Source organism: Neopsephotus bourkii, unplaced genomic scaffold, assembly GCF_033783945.1.
Source record: "Neopsephotus bourkii isolate Nb327-2 ecotype Australia unplaced genomic scaffold, CSIRO-AGI_Nbou_v1 NB_168, whole genome shotgun sequence".
NCBI lineage: Eukaryota > Metazoa > Chordata > Aves > Psittaciformes > Psittacidae > Neopsephotus > Neopsephotus bourkii.
Genome location: NW_026900684.1, coordinates 8,386,233 through 8,407,046, shown reverse-complemented (window position 1 = coordinate 8,407,046; position 20,814 = coordinate 8,386,233). Strand labels below are relative to the sequence as shown.

Below are 20,814 nucleotides of genomic sequence, written 5' to 3'. Positions count from 1 at the left end.
CTGTAATAGCTGATTAGGTATCGGAGGGCATTAGAAGTTCACACTTAAGAACAAAATGAAGATACCGTGCCTTCCCTTAAGTGTCTCACAGAACAATGCTCTTTGATTGGCGTTCCCGTGCACACAAAGGGCCCTCTAAGCTTAAAACCCCAGTTGGGCGACACTGGAAAAGAACTATGCGGTGGGTTAGGCCACGCTTGCCTCACGGACCTCTTCGGTCCGACGACGGCAGCCATACCCACCCACACCGCGCCACTCTCACCTAGCCAGCAGCCGCGGCCGCGGCCCGCCTGCCCGCGGAGCCCGTCGGGGCGGGGTTTCCTTCTGTCAGTCTGGGCCTGAACTCCCCAGGGACCGTAAGCGTTCCCACCTTCCCCGCTGTACGGGCCAGCGCCCACCCGGCGGGGGCGGGCCCGGCGAGGCAGCACCGCCCCCAAGCGAGCGGCAGATTTGAAGAGAAGAGGCGGGCTGGGCCTGGCGGTATCCTGCGGCCATGGTGGAGGGTCCGGGCTGCGCGCTCTATGGCGAGAAGTTACGGGCCCGGGTGCGGCGGGGCCAGGCGGTGCGGAGCGTGCGGGGCAGCGCTCTGGTAGCCGCGGCTGGAGCAGGTGGCGCGGTGAGGGACCGAGCACGGTGAAGGAGAGGCGCCTCCCCTCAGGGGCAGCGCCAAGCCGGGCCGGGGTCGCAGAGCTTGAGTCCCCGGGTGTGCGCGGCGGTGAACGCTGCCGGGTTTGTGGGAGAGGACTCGAGTCTGGGAGCCGGCAGTGGGTGGGGGGTGAGAACGCGGGGCCGGAGCAGGATGGCTGTTGCGGCCGCCATGACTGCCCCTCTTGCTCTCCGGCAGCGGCAGGGCTCCTGCTCCCCGGGTACCCTGCGCTGGGGGCTCGTCCGTGGGTACCGTCTTTATTGGTCTTTTAAATTATTAAATATTATCATCATCATAACAAAAAAGGTCAGTTGTGTAAGGGGGTGACTAAGCTGTACAAACACGGGGGCTTTTGGAAATAGCGAGGAAAAGGTTTTAGAATTACTCTTATTCGCTTAGGATAGATTTTAAATGTCATTTAGTGTCAGGAAGCCTACAATAGAAGGAAATTTATAGTAGCAGTTACTAATTTTAATTTTTCTCACAAGTCTTCACAAGTCTGAATGTCATGAGGTGGAGAAGGTACATGTTGGGCTGCAGAGAGGGAGGGTTTACTTCTATGACTATTTTATAAAATAATTTTAGTTAGACCAACTTTAAATGTGGCACCTTCTCTCAGTGCACACAGGGCGTAATGTTGGTACACCTGTCTGCCTAGCACTTAGGGATCCCATGACAGTGAAGATACTGCCTGCAGGTTTCAGCAGGGGCTGAACAGACCTTCTGGGGCCCTCAAGGTTCTCTTTGTCATGGGCACCTTTACAGGCTCAGCATTTGCAGGACCTGCAGAGTCTTGCACTTGGAACAGAATATGTCATGCAGTGGCACAGGCCTGGCTGCTGATCAGATGGAAAACAGCTCCACGTATAAAAGAGGCTCAGACCAGCTGAGACTTGCCCCTCCAAGGAAGACAGCCACCCCTGTACTGGGCTGTGCTAATGAGGATGTAGCCAGCAGACTGAGGACAGTGATTCTTACCTTTGCTCAGCGCTTGCAAGGCTGCATTTGGATTACAGTGCCTTTGGAGTACAGTCCAACTCCCCACTAGAAAAAAGTAACATGTTAGAGTGAGGCCCCTGGTATGATCAGCTGGCTGAAGCACATAGTGGTCAAGAAGCTGATAGAACTGGGTTTTACTGCTCTCTTCAGCTACCTACAAGGAGGATTCAGAGGAGACAGGACCAGACTCTTGTCAGAGGTGCAGGTAGGGTTAGAGACAGCAGATGCAAGTGACAATAGGAGAATTTCTGATTAAGTTGTGGTGGAAAAATTTCCTAATACAATAATCAAGTCTTGGGAACAGGGCCCATTTGAGTGTCTATTCCTAGAGCCACTCTGAAGTTGACCCAAGACTGCCTGACGTAAGAAAGTCCTGCTTTGAGCCCCCAGTGCTTGGACAAGATAATCAATAGTGGTCCCTTCTTATGGTTTCAGTGGAGTTTCATGTGCTAAGCAAGAAAAGATCATTGTTTCCATCTCACAATTATCTTTTTCTTGTCTTCTTGTAGCATCCCACCTCTTGTTCATCATCATCTGAGGTTAGACTTTAGTAGGAAGAGAGAACTATCTCTGTCAGCTCAGCGGTAGCTTTTCTGTAATATGTATTGCGCCATGTGAAACACTAAAAGCATATTAGCATGGGTAGAAACTCCAGCAGGAGGCATTTGGAAGATGTAGGCCTGCAAATGGCAGAACTGATACAACTAGTGTTTGAACTGTACCTTTTTAATTTGCATCAGCCTTAAAGTCTTCTTGTTAATTCATTACTTGAAGGAGAAGGCATAAAATTCACTGATAAAAAGATGTATTGTTGCAATTTAGAAGAGAAGGAGCTGAGTTGGGATAGTATGAACAATAGTGACTCTTTCCTGGGTTAACAGTCTCACGGGTTTTGGTAGAGCTGCTTGAGGAGAAAAGGTCTAATGTTGTTCAAGGTGGAAAAATCAGCTATTTGGTGAATGTGTACTAATGCTAGAATCAAAGCAGTATAAATTCTGTTTTAATCTCTGTGTGTATTCATTTTTAGACTGCTGCAAGCAAGGAGGGAACCTCTGGTCATGATTTCCTCATTGGACATGTTTACAGGGGTGTGGAGACATTGGGAAAGGAACTTTTTATGTATTTTGATCAGAAAGCTTTGAGGTAAGAGGAGAGAAAAAAACTTCCTATGTATTCAGACTGTATGTGTTCATGGGTCATCTTTTTCTTGCTAAAGTCACTTTCAGATTTGAAAATTAGTGTTATCAAGAAACTTACCTGCAATCTTCTCTCTTGTAATGCTGGAAATAATGGATATAGCCACTTACATTTTCGGATAATCTTCTACTTTATTCTTAGCCTAAAATGCCATGTAACAGTGTCTGAAAAGGACAGTTAATCCCCAAAATGCTTTGTTTCAAGCAGGAAATTGCATTTTCTAAGGGCAAAACTCAGAGAAGTGCATGAAGTAACAGTTAGTTAATGTCTTCCGCTACAAACTCTACTTGCAAGTCTTTTAAACTTTCCTTAAGAAATTTAGGCTTAAATTCTGTACTCAACATTTATCAGAGCAACTGAATCATTAATAAACTAATGTGGAAATAGAAAAAACAAAACCAACTTAGTATTCAGTATGTATACATTTATGCTTGCTTTCTTGCTTGCTTTCTTTCAACAATATTAACATTTCCTTGGTTTGGAACTGTTTGAAATTTGGCAGATGAATGGTTTTGGTAACATAAGTGTGCCTTGACTTTTTTTGTGAAGCTGTCTCCTAGACAAATGGTAAAAACTGCCAAATCATTGTTTGCTTATACTTTGCAGAGCTTATAACGAGTTTGTTGACATGTTTAGGATTTTGTTCTATGCTTTAAGCCCTTGGACATGTTGTACTAGCCACCAGGGTTGTACTTGGAATCATCTAGATTACCTTTTTCTATTTCAATATGCTTCTGTAATGCAAAGTCAACTAAACATAAATCTAAACAAATGCACAGTATAGTAGATTGTGAAAAAAAATCCCTTCTCATTCCTTATGGTAATTAGTACAGAATACATAAGTAAGACTCATATTTAATAGCTAAGACTTCCATTTAAGGATTTTCTTTTGCCCTTCTACTTGCAACATAATTCTAATCTTTCTAAATCTGTTACACCTTTTTGTTGCTACAAAATAATCCTTATTTTCTGATACACTATGTATACAAGTAAGACAATCTCTCTTACAGTTTTTTTTATGGCTTGAGTGTAACAGGTGAATCTGTAATAAATAAAATGCATGAGAACATAGTCAAACTTGTCCTTTGTTCACATATACTAGCTCCTAGTAGGATATATCGTAAAATGTAAGCCCTTTTAAAGCATTAGTGACCAGTAGAAAGAATGCTTGAAAGAGTCTGTTCCAGTCCTTTGCCCTCTGGGCGTTTTTCAGTTTCTTTCTTATATTAATTTTTAATTGACCTGCAGGTTTTGCCTTGGTTGTAGGCAAAGAAAAGCGGAAAACAACATATGGCAGATGATAATTACTTTGTTTATGGTGTTATTGGAAGTAGATTTGATATGATAAAAGTGTTGGCAATACAGGGACTGAAATCTTTCCTTTCATACCAGGTAGCTTCTGCCTGATTTAACAGAAAATTTTCTGGTAAAGTAGCCTAATTTTCTTCAGCCTCTCTGGAGACTTAGGAACCTGTGTTGGAAAGACCAGCATGTCAAGTGGAAAAAAAATCTAAGTGTGATACACCAGAAAAGCATGTTACTTAATGATCAGTTTTGGCTTTTGTTTAGTGAATTTTGAAGACCACTGGAAAACTGCTATGTTTTGGAGTAGTTTTGACTTGGGGAGATTTTTCTCTGGGAATCAAGCATTATGTAAGCAAATAGTTTGTTGCCATGTTACTCTCAATGGCTAGAATTAATGTACATACATACTGACTTGGTTAGGTAAGAACAGTTTATAAGTTCAAACATACCCTCGTGTGATGCTTGGAAACATTGTGAAGATAAAATACCTGTAAGAACACTCTTTTCTCTCCAAGGATTCACTTCGGTATGAACGGTTCCATGTGCATTAATCCCAGTGGAAGCAAAGGCAGAAACGCAGCACTACCAGTTTTGGAGATACAGCTTACAGAAGATACTGTTTGTTTTTTCGAGGTGACAGTAGAGTATAGGTAAAGCAGAAACTAACCAAATTAGACACTGCTTGGTTTATTTGTATGACATTCTTTTAAGAACAGAGAAAAATCACACACAAATTTAGTGCTCAGATACCATCATCGAAACAAAGAAACAAAGGTTTCTAAATATGGGTATGGTAATTTAATTTTGCTACTTTTGCATCAGAATTTACATACAATTAAAGTATTTCTATGCAATAGCATCAAGACTGCGCATAAGTCTGTTCTTGGATCTGAATGCTGAGCCCCCATTGCTCCTTTAATTTCCATGCAAGTCTCAATTCCTGAACAAGAATAAGGACCTTTGATGATTACTTGTTTCAGATTTTATGCTCCCAAGGGTGTGTGTTTATGTTTGCTTTCTTTTTGGAAGCAAATTGATATAATTGTTCTAATTTACATTAAGTACATGTTTTTGACCATCAGCATTGGTACTGCTCACTGCTAATAAAAATAATAGCAAGTTTGATTTTAAAGCATTTGAGGCTCTTTGGCGAAAAGGAGCATGTAAATTCAAGTATCATATATATGCATATTTAATATTACAAAAGAAAAGCTTATGTAAGCCTGAGACTTCTTGTACTGTACTATTTTCAAGTGACTATGTAACCCGATGGAGTTAAGGTTTATGAAACTATTACCTTTTATTGTCTTCTAGTAAATATTGGACCATTTAAACATACAGTTAGTTATATTTGATGGTCCAAATGCATAGTCTTTCCATGTTGGTAGTAGTTTTAAAAAAAGGATCTGGCAATTATTTTTCAAACTAACATGAACAAAATGAGGGTGTTTTCTTGTATGTTGGATCAGATGCATGTTCCTTGCATGCATCACTTACCTGTTTCTGGGAGGGGTGGTTAATGTAATTTCTGTGCCTCTTCCTGTCACTGGTATTTGCAAGATTTCTGTTATCTGCATATAATGTTCTATTATACTTTCATGTGTTGTTTTTAAAATCATACTGCTATGTTAGCATATAATTGTAATAAAAATAAATCTTAATGTATTGCTGTTCAGCCTGGAGAAGAGAAGCTGTGTGGAGACCTCAGAGCATCCTTTCAGTATCTGAAGGGGGCCTATAAAGATGGCAAAGAGGGACTCTTCATTAGGGACTGTAGTGATAGGACAAGGGGTAGCGAGTTAAAACTGAAACAGGGGAAGGTCAGGTTACATGTAAGCAAGAAGTTCTTTACTGATGGTGAGGCACTGGCAGAGGCTGCCCAAAGAAGTGGTGAATGCTCCATCCCTGGCGGTGTTCAAGGCCAGGTGGGACAGAGCCTTGGGTGACATGGTCTGGTGTGACTACGGCAGGGGGCTGGAACTAGATGATCTCAAGGTCCTTTCCAACCCAAATCATTCTATGATTCTATGATTCTCTTCCAGAAATGCAGCTGAGAGTGAGCGGAAAGTGAGAATGATGGAAAGCTTAGATGTCTGTTCTCCAAAATTTAGTTTCCTAAGAGCAGAAAGTGAGATTAAGCGGCACAAAACCCTCATGTTGTGTGATGTGTTACTGGATCAAGCAGTATTACCTGGAGTGGGAAATATAATAAAAAATGAAGCACTGTTTGACAGTGGTCTTCATCCAGCTGTTAAGGTGGGTGAAATGTCACAGAATTGGTTTTAATGACACCAAAGTATTAAGAATGTACATATTTATGTAACATTTTGTCATATTCTTACCTTGGTTTTATGATCTGTCATTTCTCAAGTTATTCTAAGACATTAAATTAACATTTTATCATTATAACTGGAGACATTTGCAGTGGCGTTCCTTGGAAACTGTTGCTGCTACTCATGCTTCACAGAGTGGGCATATTTTGTGGGGCTCCTTAGCAGGGAATTAATTTAACCTTAAAATCCTGACTTTGTCTGGCATCCTGTTTTGCCATCATTAAATTGTCAGCCTATAAATAAAGTGAAAAGTGTCTTGGTTTTCTTTGTTCAGCTGCTAGGCAGAACAGTTTATGTGGTAGAGTTGATTGGTTTTGCTGCTGTTTCTTCCACTTCCTGTCTTGCTAGCTGGCATAATTTACTTTTCTACCACTGTTTAACATTCTTTCTTGATTAAGATCCTCAAACATCGATCTCCAAAGTTTGGTTGAAAAGAAGCCCAGTGTTTACAAAATGGATTGACATTACATAGTACATAAAGAAAAGCTGGTGAAGATAGTAACTGGAAGGCTTTATATACATAATATTTTGAAAGCTTTTCATAGGCTCAGTCAGGATTTTAATTGTGTCTGCAATGGGAACAAAGGAAAGGAAAATGTGATTCCTTAACAAAAACCGGGTTGATATATCTAATTGTGATGCCTTTGGCTCAAGTATTTTTCCTGAAGATTTTTTGCAGTAAAGAGCTTCTTATGATAGACAGCTTGTAGCATAATCCACGAGTAAATTAAGAGGCAACTAAGAGTTAATTTCACATGATTCTTGTGATCGGATACTCTTAGGTCATTATAGACAAAGACAACTGAAACTTATTTAACTTTTGTGTCACAAAGCGTGAGCTAAAGTACGTTGCTTGGTATTTACATAATGAGTAGTTTGTATAGTATAGAATGTCAAAAAATACTTTTTTACTGAGATGTTATATATCAATGTGAAGTCAAAGAATTACCATAACAGGAGGCAATGCAGTTGTTCCACATAAGCTGAAGGTGTTTGAGGTACCCCCGCATTACAGGTCTTTCTGCTGTTGTCCCTTGGCATTCTAATATTGTAAAAATCATTTTTGTCTTACTTACAGGTTTGCCAATTGACAGATGAGCATATACATCATTTGGTGAAAATGACACGTGATTTTACCCTGTTTTTTTATAAGGTATTGGCACATGTTTCTGAGGGACCTCCAAAACTTGACTCCAGCATGTTAGCTGTATGTGGTCAACTAGTGAAAATAGTCATAAAATGCAACAGGACAAGTGTTCCCATAAATAGGAATGTTAGTTTGTGTGTTCTTTATTAATTGTGAATTGTCAAATGATGGAAAGGTAAGGGAATCTAGGCTGTAAGAATGTGCATAGCTTGGCCCAGTTGCAACAGAACAGTTTGACAGATTCCGCCTAAGGGCCAGTTCAGTTTCACTGTGCATGTGCTGTAATGCAGCTCTCAACATGTCAGACTTGCTGTAGGTTAAGCAAACACAAGTAAGAGAACATAAAGGTCACTCTTCAAACCGGGAACTAGAGTTTGCCACTTGCAATAGCAAGTATATTTATTTGAGTGAACAGATTGTAACTTTCAACAACTTTTTTTTTTTTCTTAACTGAAGCAATGTTTCTGATTGCTAAAGTAAAATAAATTCCAGCTTCTCCCTACTGCCACAACTTCAGTAGGATTTAATTTCTTCCATCCTGGTTGCTCTTTACTTTCCAAAATAGGAGGGAGAATTTGACAGAATTCTTGTATATTTTTCTTCTTTAAGCTGCATGCAGAAAAATGAAAAGGAGCAATGAAATTTGTATCTATTTATCTTGGTACTTATGAAAGGCAAAGAGCTAGTGCTGCTAAAAATTCTTTCTTTTGATAGGCTAGAAGGAGGGCACCTGACTTCCTTAATACCATCTTTCAATCATAAAGGCTAAACACATAACTTGTTTAATAGTCTGCTTAAACGTCTGCTTTCCCTCAACCTACTGAAGAGTAGTTTAGTCTGTTGGCTAGGCACATCTTTTTGTTCTCCAGGCTTCACTGAAGTCTGACAGTGAAGAGATAGCATTCTGCAACAACTATAGTACTAGGAAATTTAAATGTGTCAACAGTCTTTTAGACTGACAGTAAACAAACACATTAAACTTTCCATAGCTCAGATTAGCCATTTTCAAAACTTTTATAATCTATATTTAGCAAGTATTCACCAGTCAAGTGCTTTTAAAGGATAGATAGTCATCACCCCTACATCAAGTCTTCTTAAGATAGACCCATTGAAAATAGGTTAATACAAGGGGTAGTGCTTGATCATTTTTTATAGACTATTACAGAATGTATAATCCTACTATATTGTTTGTAGTAACACCTTACAGAGCTGAGGAATCTTGTTTATGTAAAAAGCTGTTGCTTTTGTTTGGTTTTTAAATAACTGGATGGGAGAAAACTACTAATAAGAAACTAACTGTAAACCTTGAGAAAGCAAATGGCTTGTGAATATTAATGTAAATATATGTTAGTAATTCCTTCTAGTTGAATTACTAGGTTGTACCGGTGAAGGCTTTCTCATTCAGTGAGGCTTACTCAAGAGCACAGCAGAAGCAAATATGCTGTGCTCAAAGACTCCTGTATCTGGGGAGAACTCAGGGGTCATTGTGCATCATGGAGCTAGAGTCATTGAGCCCTGCCAGAGCTGGGCTGGTATTGCTGGGCCAGCTGTAGTATCGTTTGAACTTCAGGTGTAGTGCAGAAACTGGTGTGGCTCTGCAGAGTTGACTGTAGCTCAAGTGGGCTTTTCTTGTTTGGTTTTGTTTTTATTGTTTTTCTGCCAGTTTGAGCTGAGGTATGTTTATGCTGATGCCATGTGAGTTTTGTCATGAAGTGTACCTGCTTGTCAGCCCTCTGGAGGCTGTCTAGGTCACTGTGCCCTTTGGGCTTGTACTGTACAGAATTCAATATAATTTTCTTCCAGGATCTGGGGAGCTTTCTATAGTGCCAAGTGGCTTCTTATGAGCTAACTTGTCTGGTATGGCCAGGGCTAAGGCTGAAGCTGAGCAACTTTACTGGGTGCTACCCAACTCCTGCAGAAATACTGCAGAAATGCAGTATTCCTGCATTGTGCAGTTCTTTAGGTTTTGGGAAGGCTGTTCAACCCAGATTGTCACATCAGGTTTGAGCTGGCTCTGTGGTGTGGTTTTGGCTCTTTTTCAAACAAGGGAAGGTGGTGTTAGTTTTGTGGCTTATGTTTGGTTTAATTTTGTTTTTTATGCTGCATTGGCTAGAGCTTATCAGCTCCTTAAGAACGCTCCTGCAGGTGCCAGGTCAAAGATGCCTTCTGCTAAATCAAGCTAGCTGGTCCAGCTGAAGACAGGGAGTCCCTAGCGTGTATTTGTTTTCTATTCTGTGGGGTTTTTTTTGTGTTCTGTCTTTTAATCCATTATGTGGAGAATTCCAGTCAGTTTTATACCTGATTTAAAGTAAACTCTTCGTAAAAGAATATGATAGCCATTGTGAATATGCCTTAAATATCTTTACGTAGTCATTAAGCTGTCAGTTTACTTGTTTCTGGGTTGGTTTTGTTGTTTTTTTTTTTTTTAGTTTAGCTTCAGTTGAACTGTAGAAGGACTGACATCAAATTTATATTTGACCTCTAACTTGGGTTTTAAACATGTTCTGTTTTAGTGCCGCAAAACAGGGTCTCCACTCTACAAACACTACAAAGTATACAAGCGCCCAGCCTGTGCTCAGTGCAATGGTAAGATCACTGTGTGTCGTTTAGGAGAGTATAACAGGATGACTTGCTTCTGCTCTGGATGTCAAAACGCAGATCCTCAGCTTGTCAATCTAAGGTATGATGGTAACTTTGTAGTACTTTTAAGCACCAAATGCTTAAGCACCTCCAAGTGTGTTTATCACTTCTCAACTAGAATAGGTCCTTGTGTATTTTATTTCTGATTTCCTTGACTTTACGAAAGAAAAATGTTTTGCCCATTGTCATTTAGAAATGGTTAAAAGCTTCGATTCTTTAATACTTTTCCTTTCAAAGGGCACATCTGTTATTAAATGGTTATTATTTGAATATAAGAATAAAAAAACAATTCAGAGTACTCAGAATTACTCATTGCTGCTGGAAAAACTGCCCATTTTCTTGGTGTTATCAATATAATAAGCTTGGATGCTTATGCACAACTGAGTTGAATGGCATAAGGTGGGATATTTTTTGTCTCTATTTTCATAGGATAGCCTCTTCAGTCCTCGAATATCTAGATAGCTGTGCATCTGTGGAATTTTGTTCTGGACGAGGATAACTAAAACTTTAGTAAATTCAGAGTGCAGCAAATATTGTAGGGCTTAGGACTTTTTGGGTGGTTTTTTTTCGTCTTTATTGTATTTGGAAAGCTTTTTACTACAGGGACACTTTCAGTTCCACATAAGTTGTACTAGCAGCAGATTTCCTTCATTTATTTTAGGAGTGCACAAAATATATTTGATATCATAAAGGGTCAGAAGGTAAAAGTTCCAAAAGCACCTTATTGGGACTCTTATACCCAAGTTATTCTTGAAAATTTTCATCTGAGGTTTCAGAATCTTGCCTTTTTACACTGAGCTTTGTCAATCTAATAAAAGCCATTGCTTTGCTTTGCAAGCTGTGTGTGTCTGTGTGTATATATATTAGATAAGATTTACAGAACACACAAATCCCTCTGCCACCTCCAGCCTACTTTGAAGATTCAGATGGCTGAAGGAATTTTGGTTAAAGCTTAAAAATCACCTTTGAGTATAGATCAATTGTAGAAAATGCCAGCATGGGAGATAAATATTTCACATGCTGATAGCCCCAATGAACAATGTTTTGCAGAAGGGTGGGAAGACAGCAGTGTTCTGTTGAATCAAATAACTAGAAAATGATGTGTTAAAAAAAGATCTCTTTCTCTGTTCTAGAACAAGAAGTAGTTTGGGTTTTTGTTGTTTGTGGTAGTAGTGTTTCTTTTGGGTTTTGTTTAACAAATAATTAAACAGTGGTGTACTTCATTGAGAAACTTAACAATGGTAGCTATAAAGTGAAAAGGTTGTTTCTTGTGCTGTTCTCATCCTAATGGTAAGTGCTTTGTGTTCTATGTACTGCTCTATCTTCTCTTATGCAGTAACTGTTACCAAATAAAAGTACGTGTAGCTCCACTGGTTTATCTGCCATTTCAAGCTTTTTCATGTTTGAAGGCTGAAAGGAACCTGTGTGATCAAACTGACTTGCTACAGATCATATAGTGTAGAATTTAACCCAATGGTTCTTGGATAAAATCAAGTAGCTTGTAATTTTTCTCAACTGAAAAAAAATGAAGAAAATGCTCATTATAAGCTTATACCTCATCAAATCCAAATGTACCTTGACTCTTAAAAACATCACACACCCCATATTTCATGTTCCAAAATGGGGAGAAGGGTGGCAGAATGACACTGGTCACACTGGGAGGATGACATGCTGAACATATTCAGTATAGTAATACGTTTTTGGTAGCTGAATATAACATCTGATCTAATAATGTAAAAATACCCATTTTTCACACTTCCAGTTCAGCTGTTTTGTTATCTAGCCACAGTATTTTGGTGAATGATACTGTAATGTCTGCCTTACCTCTTGACAGCATAGCATCTCCGGTATGTCAGCAGTTCTCATTACCCTCTTTAGTTTTCCTGTTATGCAAGATACGTAGTAAATAGTGGATATCCCTCCCATTATCTTAGAAAATGTAGGCTGTTAAGGGTCTAAGTTGTATCACAACAGTTCCAAAGTACGGCATTTGCATTATTAAGTGCTTAAATTCTTAGAATTAGAAAAAAGCCCCCCCAAAATGCATAATTCCATAAAAACTTATCAACCATAGTATTTAAAAGCTTACGTATATCTTCCTTAACTGGTAAGTTCAAGTTAAATTTACTGTGCTAACGATATTTGGATACTATGACAAAATGGAGCGACTGTAAAATAGTAACTATGATTGTATATCAGTGTATCGCCATAGGATGTATTATAATTAACAGGGAAATTAATAAAATTAAATCTGTAGGAGTGTCTGAAGTACAGATTTGGCTTACCAGTCACAGCTAGGACATTCCCGACCTCTTTCTGATCAGGACTAAAAACTCCACAAAACCACCACCACCGACAACAAAAAAGAAAATACTTTATTCTGAGCAGAAACCTGCATGTTGAAAGGTTTTCTAGCAAATGGTGATACACAAGAAAGACTTTCTAGACTTTCTAACTTTTAAGGTTTTAAGTTCTGTTGGCTGTTACAATAACAAAGTGGTCTAATGGACACCATTTAAATGAGGGCAAAACAATTTGTTTGTTAGGTTGTGTGACTTTCTGTAGTTTAGCTTCTGAACGGTTCTTTGTCCAATAACGCATTTGTTCATAAGTATTTTATACAAGGGCTGGGAGAAATGTACTGAAACAGTTCTTCCAACCCTAACCATTCTATGATTTTATGATTTAAATATTTGTATTTAGTAAGGCAGCATTGGGAAAGATTTGCCCTTGAGGTAAAGAAGAAAAAAAAAAATCAAACTCTAACCGTGGCATGCTGTCCAAGCTATGATAGGCAGGCATAACACTGTGTATTAGTTGTTCTCCAGCCCTGTGCCTCCCTGCACATAGTGGTACAAGACAATTTGTAGAAGAAATGTCACAAAAGACTAACATCGTTCTTTTGTTTTACAGCAAATTGCCAAATAGAAATAGCCTAATTGGCTGGGCATATGGCAGAGGGTCATGTTCTAATGAAGATGTAGCTTGGAAGTCTGAAGAGGAATGGACGTGCATGCACTGTACCCTAATAAACAAGCCTTCTGCTGAAATCTGTGATGCCTGTTTGACTTCAAGGCCTGAAGGTATTGAAAGGTTGTCTGGAATTTATACTGGAAAAGGGGGAGGATTTGGTTTTGATGCAGTTTTTAGAACTGTAGAAGTGTCTTATTGTGAATCTATTTAAGTAATTAGATAACCTAAATTTGGATTTTGGGGAAATATTACACAGACAATCATGGAAAACCTCTTTTCTTAAAGCCTAAAAGAGGCTTGTCTTCCCACTTTGTGTTCAGGTGGGACTCTACAGAAAAGCCTCTGCAGTGACACTTTTTTTTTTCAGGGGCAAAGAGTGAGACAAAACTCCATTCTCTCAGCTCTACTTAAATTCATTAGAAGATTGCAGCATATTGCAGAGAAATCCCCAGAGGCAGAAAAGCAATTATCATTCTGTCATGTGGACAAAAGCAGCGTATTTTGGTACCCTTTCCAAAAGGATGTCAGGTTTCTCAGGAGCTAGGCTTTTGGCTCCAAGTTCAGAGTAACGATGATTTGGGACTTCTTACCTAAATTTGTTGTTTCTCTCTTGCTGGAGCTTTTAATGCTGCTATCTAGATCTGGTGGACAGAAGCAGCTATGAATGAGACCCAGAAATGGGCAGAAAGATGGAATGAATAACATGCTGACTTCAATCCAGATTTCTGTTATTGAAGTTTCAGATACTAAGAAGGGATAAGTGAGGTTATGGACACACTTCCTACTGAGACCTGTTTTCTCTGTGAAGAGGAGCTTTGTATTTTGCACTTTCTGTAGAAATACATATTTAATTGCTACATGCGTTCCAGGAAACAAAGCCTAGAGGTGCGCATGTGTGTGGCTTTCAGGGATAAAGCTAATTCTATAACAATTCCATAATGAAGCTTTTCTACCTCAAAAACTTATTTCACATTTAGTGGATTATTCAGTAAGCGGCTGAAATTTGCATACTACAATTTAGTTCTTAATTTTTCTATCTCTGGTGCTACGAAATTCAAAGAAAAGATACTTGTAACCAATATAGAGGCATTTTGTATCTGAGAAGAATTAGTGGTTTTATGTGGGCTTCAGGACCTATTGTTAAAAGTTTACTCCATTAAACTATGACTTGAAAGTATAGATGCTGAAATCAGAATTGAATGTCATATTGATCTTTAATTGAGCCATACTTTCCAAAGTGCCTCCAAGTTCCCGGCTGCTGAAGAAGTGACTTTATGGTACTAATTTGGGTTCTTGAAAGTTTTAATGTTTTGGTTTTTTTTTCTAAATTATTACTTCATTCAAGTTATTGATTTTATGAATGTAGTGTGTGAAACTCTTCTCTTACACTAGCTGAAGTCCATTTCTTTATGCCAGGAATCAACAAAAGTATGTCTCCATGACTTGCATGACAGTTCTTGCCAGCAGAGGCTAATCTTGCATAATTCTTCTGCAAAATCAGTGCCAGAAACCTGAAAGTTTTAATCTGTCCACAGACTCAGATTTACCAACTAACATTTATCCTGGAATTAATAGTGTCAGCTGGACCTTAAAATACATAATGGCATGCGTACAAATGCTTTATTTTAAGCTTTGTAACAAAATCCTGTTCCTTCTCTGGCACTTCTAAGTTTCAGCTGTGTAGCTATGTGCCAATGCTGCAGAGAGGCCTGGAATTTGAACACATGTTAGACTTGGTGGAATACTGTTATGAAATTTCTTTTTTTTTTTTTTTTTTTAAAGTATCATTTTTGAATCATAGGAGAGGTATTTGAGATTGTTTTTAACAGTTTTGTTTATCTCTCTCTTCTCAAACTTTAGGATTCATTGCCTTCTTACTTTATTATTTTTTTTTGTATTTTACGTTGTTTCTAAACTATTGTCAGCATTAAAGGTTAAATTTTTGAGGACAGAATACTTGGTATGTAAAGTTAGCTACTGGCCTTAGAGCCAAAATAATTCAGTTTCTAAGAAGCGTTTAAATTAAACTGTAAGGATTCCTATTTGTTTCTGACGGAGAATGCCTTTAGAGAAAGCATGCCCTTGTGTACGCCTTACCTACACATTTTTCTTCTGCTTTATTCCCTCTTCCTTGTATGGACGGAAGATGTAGGAGTGAGACACTTGCTGGAGATGGTAGAAAAGAAAGGACTTCATTCTTGAACAATATGATTTCACAGCTACTTTACAAAGATTGCACACAGGGACCCCGTAAAAGTTTCTTTTCACCCTTTTTTCAAGAAAGATAACCTACAGACTCCTTATTTATTGAGCTGGGATTAATAAATTCTGACCACTCTTTTGGAATGATTATTGCCCACTAGACAGGCCTCTCATTCTGTGAAGAAACGCACTGTTCACGTCAGAAAATAAATGCAAAGTAAATGTCTAAACTGCTTGCTTCTAAAGCCTCTTAGAGTAAGGGATCAGCAAGTTTGGATGTGTGCAATGTTTGGAAAGGATGTGAGCCCTGAAAGCACTAGAAAACCCAACAAATTAATCCTTTTTGCTCCTTTTTGTGTTAACAGTAAAACAATACTTTAGGTAATGTATTGCTCCTGGGAGATACCATACCCTGCCATCTTCCAGTGCTAGGGTTATAAAAGGTTATTTTGGAAAATTTAAATATTTTAATACCTGTAATTAGGTCAAATTCAACTTTGTATGGTTAACTCTCCAACAGCTTTACTATTCACATCTGGTCTTATTTGAACAACAGTAATGTTATCTGGAAACACATGCTGTATGTGACTCCAAAAGTGTATGAGCTTTTGTTACTGTAAGAAATTTGATACTACATCCAATCTGTGACAGGTTTTGACATCTTTCTAGATGGTATGGTAAATTTACTCTTTCACTCTCTGTATGATGACTTCTGACTACAGATCAGAAATAGGATGTATCACTATACAGATGAATTATAACCAATAACTTCTTTTCCCTTAGTTCCAAAGACAGAGAATATTGAAGATTCTGCAGCCTTTAACATAAACTTAGTGAAGTACCCTTGTAATGAATTCAGAAAACCCAGCACAGAAATAAAGATCAATAGGAAAGCAGCATTTGGAACTACAACTCTTGTCTTAACAGATCTTGGTAACAAAGAGGATTTGAGAAATGATACCCAAATATCCGATGGACACTCTCAGTGTGTTGCTACAAAAAGTAATTGTAGACACACACAAAACAATGTCTACCAGTCATGGGGAAGCACAGCCAAGCATTGCCCAACACCTGTAACTGCTATGGCTTTGTCCTCCTGTCAGCAACCTCTCTCTTTCACACATGTACAGAAGAAACAGAAAACTGATCATATACCCTCAGTTCACCAATATAATAAAGCAATAAGGTATGTATCCTAAAATGTAAACAAGTCTTTTTATAATTCCAAAGATCAACTTTATCCCTGAAGATTATTGGAATACTATGCTTTTGGGTTCAGACACTGTTTTGGGATTTCTGCCAGCAGTACATTATTCTTGGGAAACTAAAATTACATATTTCAAAAGCACTGAATGACTTAGGCTGTCATTAGAAAAGTCCCAATTTTGTCACTGGGCCAGTACTGCTCTTAACTAAACAGCTGTTCATAGTTCAGCTATTCCTATGGGATAGGGCAGTATAGCTCTAATAGGTCAAGTTCTACATAAAGAGTTGTCTGATCTTAGCACTATAGTTGCTATCTGCTTAGAGAGATCATTGAAATCATCATGAAAGATGACAAAAGGAAAGTAGCTGAATGAATATATTCCAATTAAAGTCAACTAGCAGTTCTCAGAATTCTTCCCATGGTATGAAACTATTCAGGTACCTTAATGAACCTCCCATCACTATTTTCTCTTAACATTCCCTCCCATTCTATATGCAACTACTTCAATGCTCTACCCATCCTGAATTTGTGTTTACACAGCCCTATTCAGACACATCCATTGCCTTGTTAAGAGAAGCGTGAGAAACTATTAGGGTTGTCAGAAAGTCGAGCAGACATACACAACAGCAATGGGACTGCAAGATAGATGTCACTTAGTGGTACATTGTGCAGGGTGAGTGTGAAATATTAACAGTATGCTACAAACTTCTTGGTGATGTGTCTGTTCTAAAATACATAAATTATTCCTTGCATTGTTGAAGCACCAGATTTGAAAAAGAATCCCAGTGGCTAGCCAGGTTAGGCTGTGTGAATATACTTTCTCCTTGCTGCAGCAGACAATTACAGAGAACTGAGGAGGTGGGCAGGATAACGGAGAAGACAGAGGAGTGCAAAAAAGAGACGAGAGTGTATCAATCATGGTAACAGTTAAAGCAACTCATCGCTTAAACATTAAAAAAATACAAACAAAAAACTAAGCAAACAAGCAAAACAAAAATTAAGAAAATCCACACCAAAACCAAACACTTGTAACAAAATCCAAAACAGTCTTGGGTTTTTTTTCTTTTGCTTCAGTGAGGTGTTGGAAGAAAACTACTGATGTCTGCAGGACTGCAATCTGCCAGACGTAAAAGAACATGAAATTCCTAAGTTGGTAACTTAACCAGAATAAATTATTTATCCCCCTCACCCTCCAGGCCTCTCTGCTATATGCACACATTGGAAATATACATTTCAGACTATCATGTAACTGGATTTTTTATGTTACTCTTTTTAAATAAAGCCTTGTTTATTGCGTTCAGATAATCTCTGACTATCTCAATCATGGCGAAGAAAGAAAGAAACTTTATCCCATTCAAAGATCATCCTTCCACCCTGCCTCAGGTGGATTACTTCTTGTCTGAGTATGATTTGGAGCATTACTGTAATATTTTAGTAAGAAGAGTGGGAGTCTTCTGGACTACCTGGAGTAGCTACTTTGTATTGGTCTTTTCCCCCTCTGACAGCAGGATACTCTTGGAATATGTCAGAATTTGGATTGGGCACTATAATAGCTGTAGCAATATTTTGTTTTGTATATTACTTTAAAATTATTCAAAACAAGGGCTAATGCTGGGGAAAACTGGTGTAATATCTGCAACAAAAGCACACAGTCTTGTCTTCGCTACTAGCGATCATTCAGCTTTAAAGGTGCAATAGAGTGCATTAGAGAAGTAAGTTTTCTGACTGTCATTGTCTGCAAAAGAACACTGAGTGAACTATTGTAATGGTAAGAGAGGTTTCTTTGGCTTGTAATACCTTTAACATTATGCAGGTGTCATTTTGTAACCTACCATTACAGCATACCTCAAGCTAATCTGACAGGTGATATTTGTATGTTCAGTGCAGGCCATCCTCGCTGCAGCAAACACAGCCGGCTCTGCAGCCTCAGAGTTGTGAGAAAGGAGGGAGAAAACAAGGGCAGGCAGTTTTATACCTGTCCTCTACCGAGGGAAACTCAGTGTGACTATTTTCAGGTATGTATAAGACTGCAGGGCCTGTTTTCCAATAAGCAATTGTTCTGCAGCCTACTTGCCCCAGTGATTTGTATTTGTGGACAGATGTGATCCATTTAAAGTTTGAGGTAATTTTAAATACTTTTGCACAATGAATTGAAGCTAAAAGCATAATAGCAATTACAAATTTATAGTTTTAGTTACTTCTCTTACTGCTAAGATGGCCCCTGCTTGTCCAAATGTTCTTTGTCTGCTTCCAAGTGATGTAAAATAGATGCATAGCAGAAATGTTGGTTTGAAGGGACTTGTACAAGTTGTTCAGATCATCCTCTTGCTTTAAGGAGGACTATGGCAAACTCTAGATATGGAAATCAGACACGTTTCTGGCTAGCCAAAATCTTGAATCTCCAAGGATGAAGATTCTGTAATCTGCCTGGGAAACTGCTTCCACTGCTGCACTAGTACCTAACCTGACCTTCCTAGCTGCAACTGGTGGCCATTGCTCCTTGCTCTGAACGTATGTGACTGAGAAGAATTTGACTCAGTCACCTCCCACCAGATGAACTCCAGACAGTAATGACTATCATGCCTTTATTTGAAGAAAACTGTGTGTTAGCATCATTTAAAGTTAAACCAGTTAGTGTGTGCAGTTGCAGTTGAGAGAAAAACCTAAAATCAATGATCGCAAAAGAGACAAAACTTCTTTAACTACTAGGAGGAGTTTCCTCTAGGGCCTCCCCCCATAGATCTGTTTCTATTGCCAATTTTAAAATAAGGAATTCATAGCCAAGTTATATGCCAAAACTGTGCCTAAACCTGTTTCTTTTGGCAGTGGGCTGACTTGGATTTTCCATTTTGTAACCATGGCAAGCGATCTGTTATGAAGACTGTCTTGAAGATTGGTCCCAATAATGGAAAAAACTTCTTTGTATGCCCTCTTGGGAAGGACAAACAGTGTGGCTTTTTTCAATGGGCAGAAAATGGGCCCGATTTGCAACTTACTCCTTGAGGTCAGTGTTAATAGTTAGCTGATCCTCGGGATGTCTTAAGTGCGTACAACTTGCCTAGTCATTTTTCCATTTGCTGCTTCATTAGTTAAAGAGCTCCAACAGCATAAAGAACTCAGGTCTGGAAAGAGTTATTTTATGTAGTCCTGTGAAAGTTAAACACTGCTTGTGTGCTGCATACTGTTTTGCAATAATCATCTAGCTTGCAGTATATTGTAACGTACTGTTGTATTTCTAATTAAAAATTGAACTGTTTTCTTTTCTCATGTACATGTCATTGAAGTTTGTCAGCACTGTGTACTTTCAAGCACATGTGATTTATAGAATCAATAACTTTAAATTAGTATTTTAAAGTGGCAGATTTTTCCATAAGTGTAAACATAATAAAATAATAAAAGTTAATATAAAGAAAATACACTTGTTTAAATACTTCATGCTTTATTTACTCAGAGCTTAAAATGAAACAGCAATGGACTGTACATTTCAAATGTTAGCATAGTTGAATGTGTGACCTTGCTTAGGTTCGGAAAACAAAGACAAAAACTGCCCTAAAATTAATAACATGACTCTGCAGCTTTCCTAATTACATATTTTAAATCCAGGTCTTAACAATTTGTTCTAGTTGCTACTGAATGTTTTTCCCTCAATCCATCTGTAATGCACAATAAAATCACACCTCTTTGTAAATATTCCAGAATTAATTGTGCTATTTCTGAGAGGTAACTGCCTTTTATTACTTATTTTGAGAGGAAGGACTACTTAATTTTCCTGAGAAACTTGTGGAAGTTCAGTCCAACTAAATCTTCCATGACATGGTGCAAGTGAAACCAATTTCTTATCCTAACCCAACACAAATTTAGAGGCTTTTTTCTTCCTCTTTTCAGTAGCCTTTGATACCTCTGAAATATTTTAAAACTTTCTTATGTGAAGGAAATCTTTTCTAATTAGACTGTAGAAACCATAATCCTTATGTTGCTCAATGGCCTCTTTACAAAGACTATATATAACTTTCATGAAGCCTATTATTTATAGTGGGGTACAGAACTCCACCTGAGAACAAAACAAGCTATTCACATGGTAAAGACTGCCTTTCCATTGCCATCTTTTTGTATGATGCTTCTTGTAACAATGAGGTGTCACTGCTAGCTTGTGCTTATACACCTA

At 38.5% G+C, this 20,814-nt stretch overlaps 1 protein-coding gene across 4 annotated transcripts; it reads left to right on the top strand.

Moving 5' to 3' along the window:
• The first annotated feature begins 468 nt into the window (after positions 1 to 468).
• On the top strand, positions 469 to 20,063 carry NEIL3 (nei like DNA glycosylase 3). Of its 4 annotated transcripts, none has more exons than XM_061372260.1 (10): positions 469 to 616; positions 2,673 to 2,788; positions 4,663 to 4,797; positions 6,190 to 6,403; positions 7,559 to 7,633; positions 10,141 to 10,307; positions 13,181 to 13,350; positions 16,226 to 16,628; positions 18,532 to 18,664; positions 19,476 to 20,063. In XM_061372260.1, the coding sequence occupies exons 1-10, from the start codon at positions 494 to 496 to the stop codon at positions 19,650 to 19,652; spliced, it is 1,713 nt and encodes a 570-aa protein (XP_061228244.1). In that variant the 5' UTR covers positions 469 to 493; the 3' UTR covers positions 19,653 to 20,063. The 4 variants fall into 4 exon arrangements, with proteins under 4 accessions (XP_061228244.1, XP_061228253.1, XP_061228270.1 ...); XM_061372269.1 differs by having other exon boundaries at positions 18,537 to 18,664; positions 19,476 to 19,605; XM_061372277.1 differs by having other exon boundaries at positions 487 to 616; positions 2,732 to 2,788.
• Positions 20,064 to 20,814: the final 751 nt, after the last annotated feature.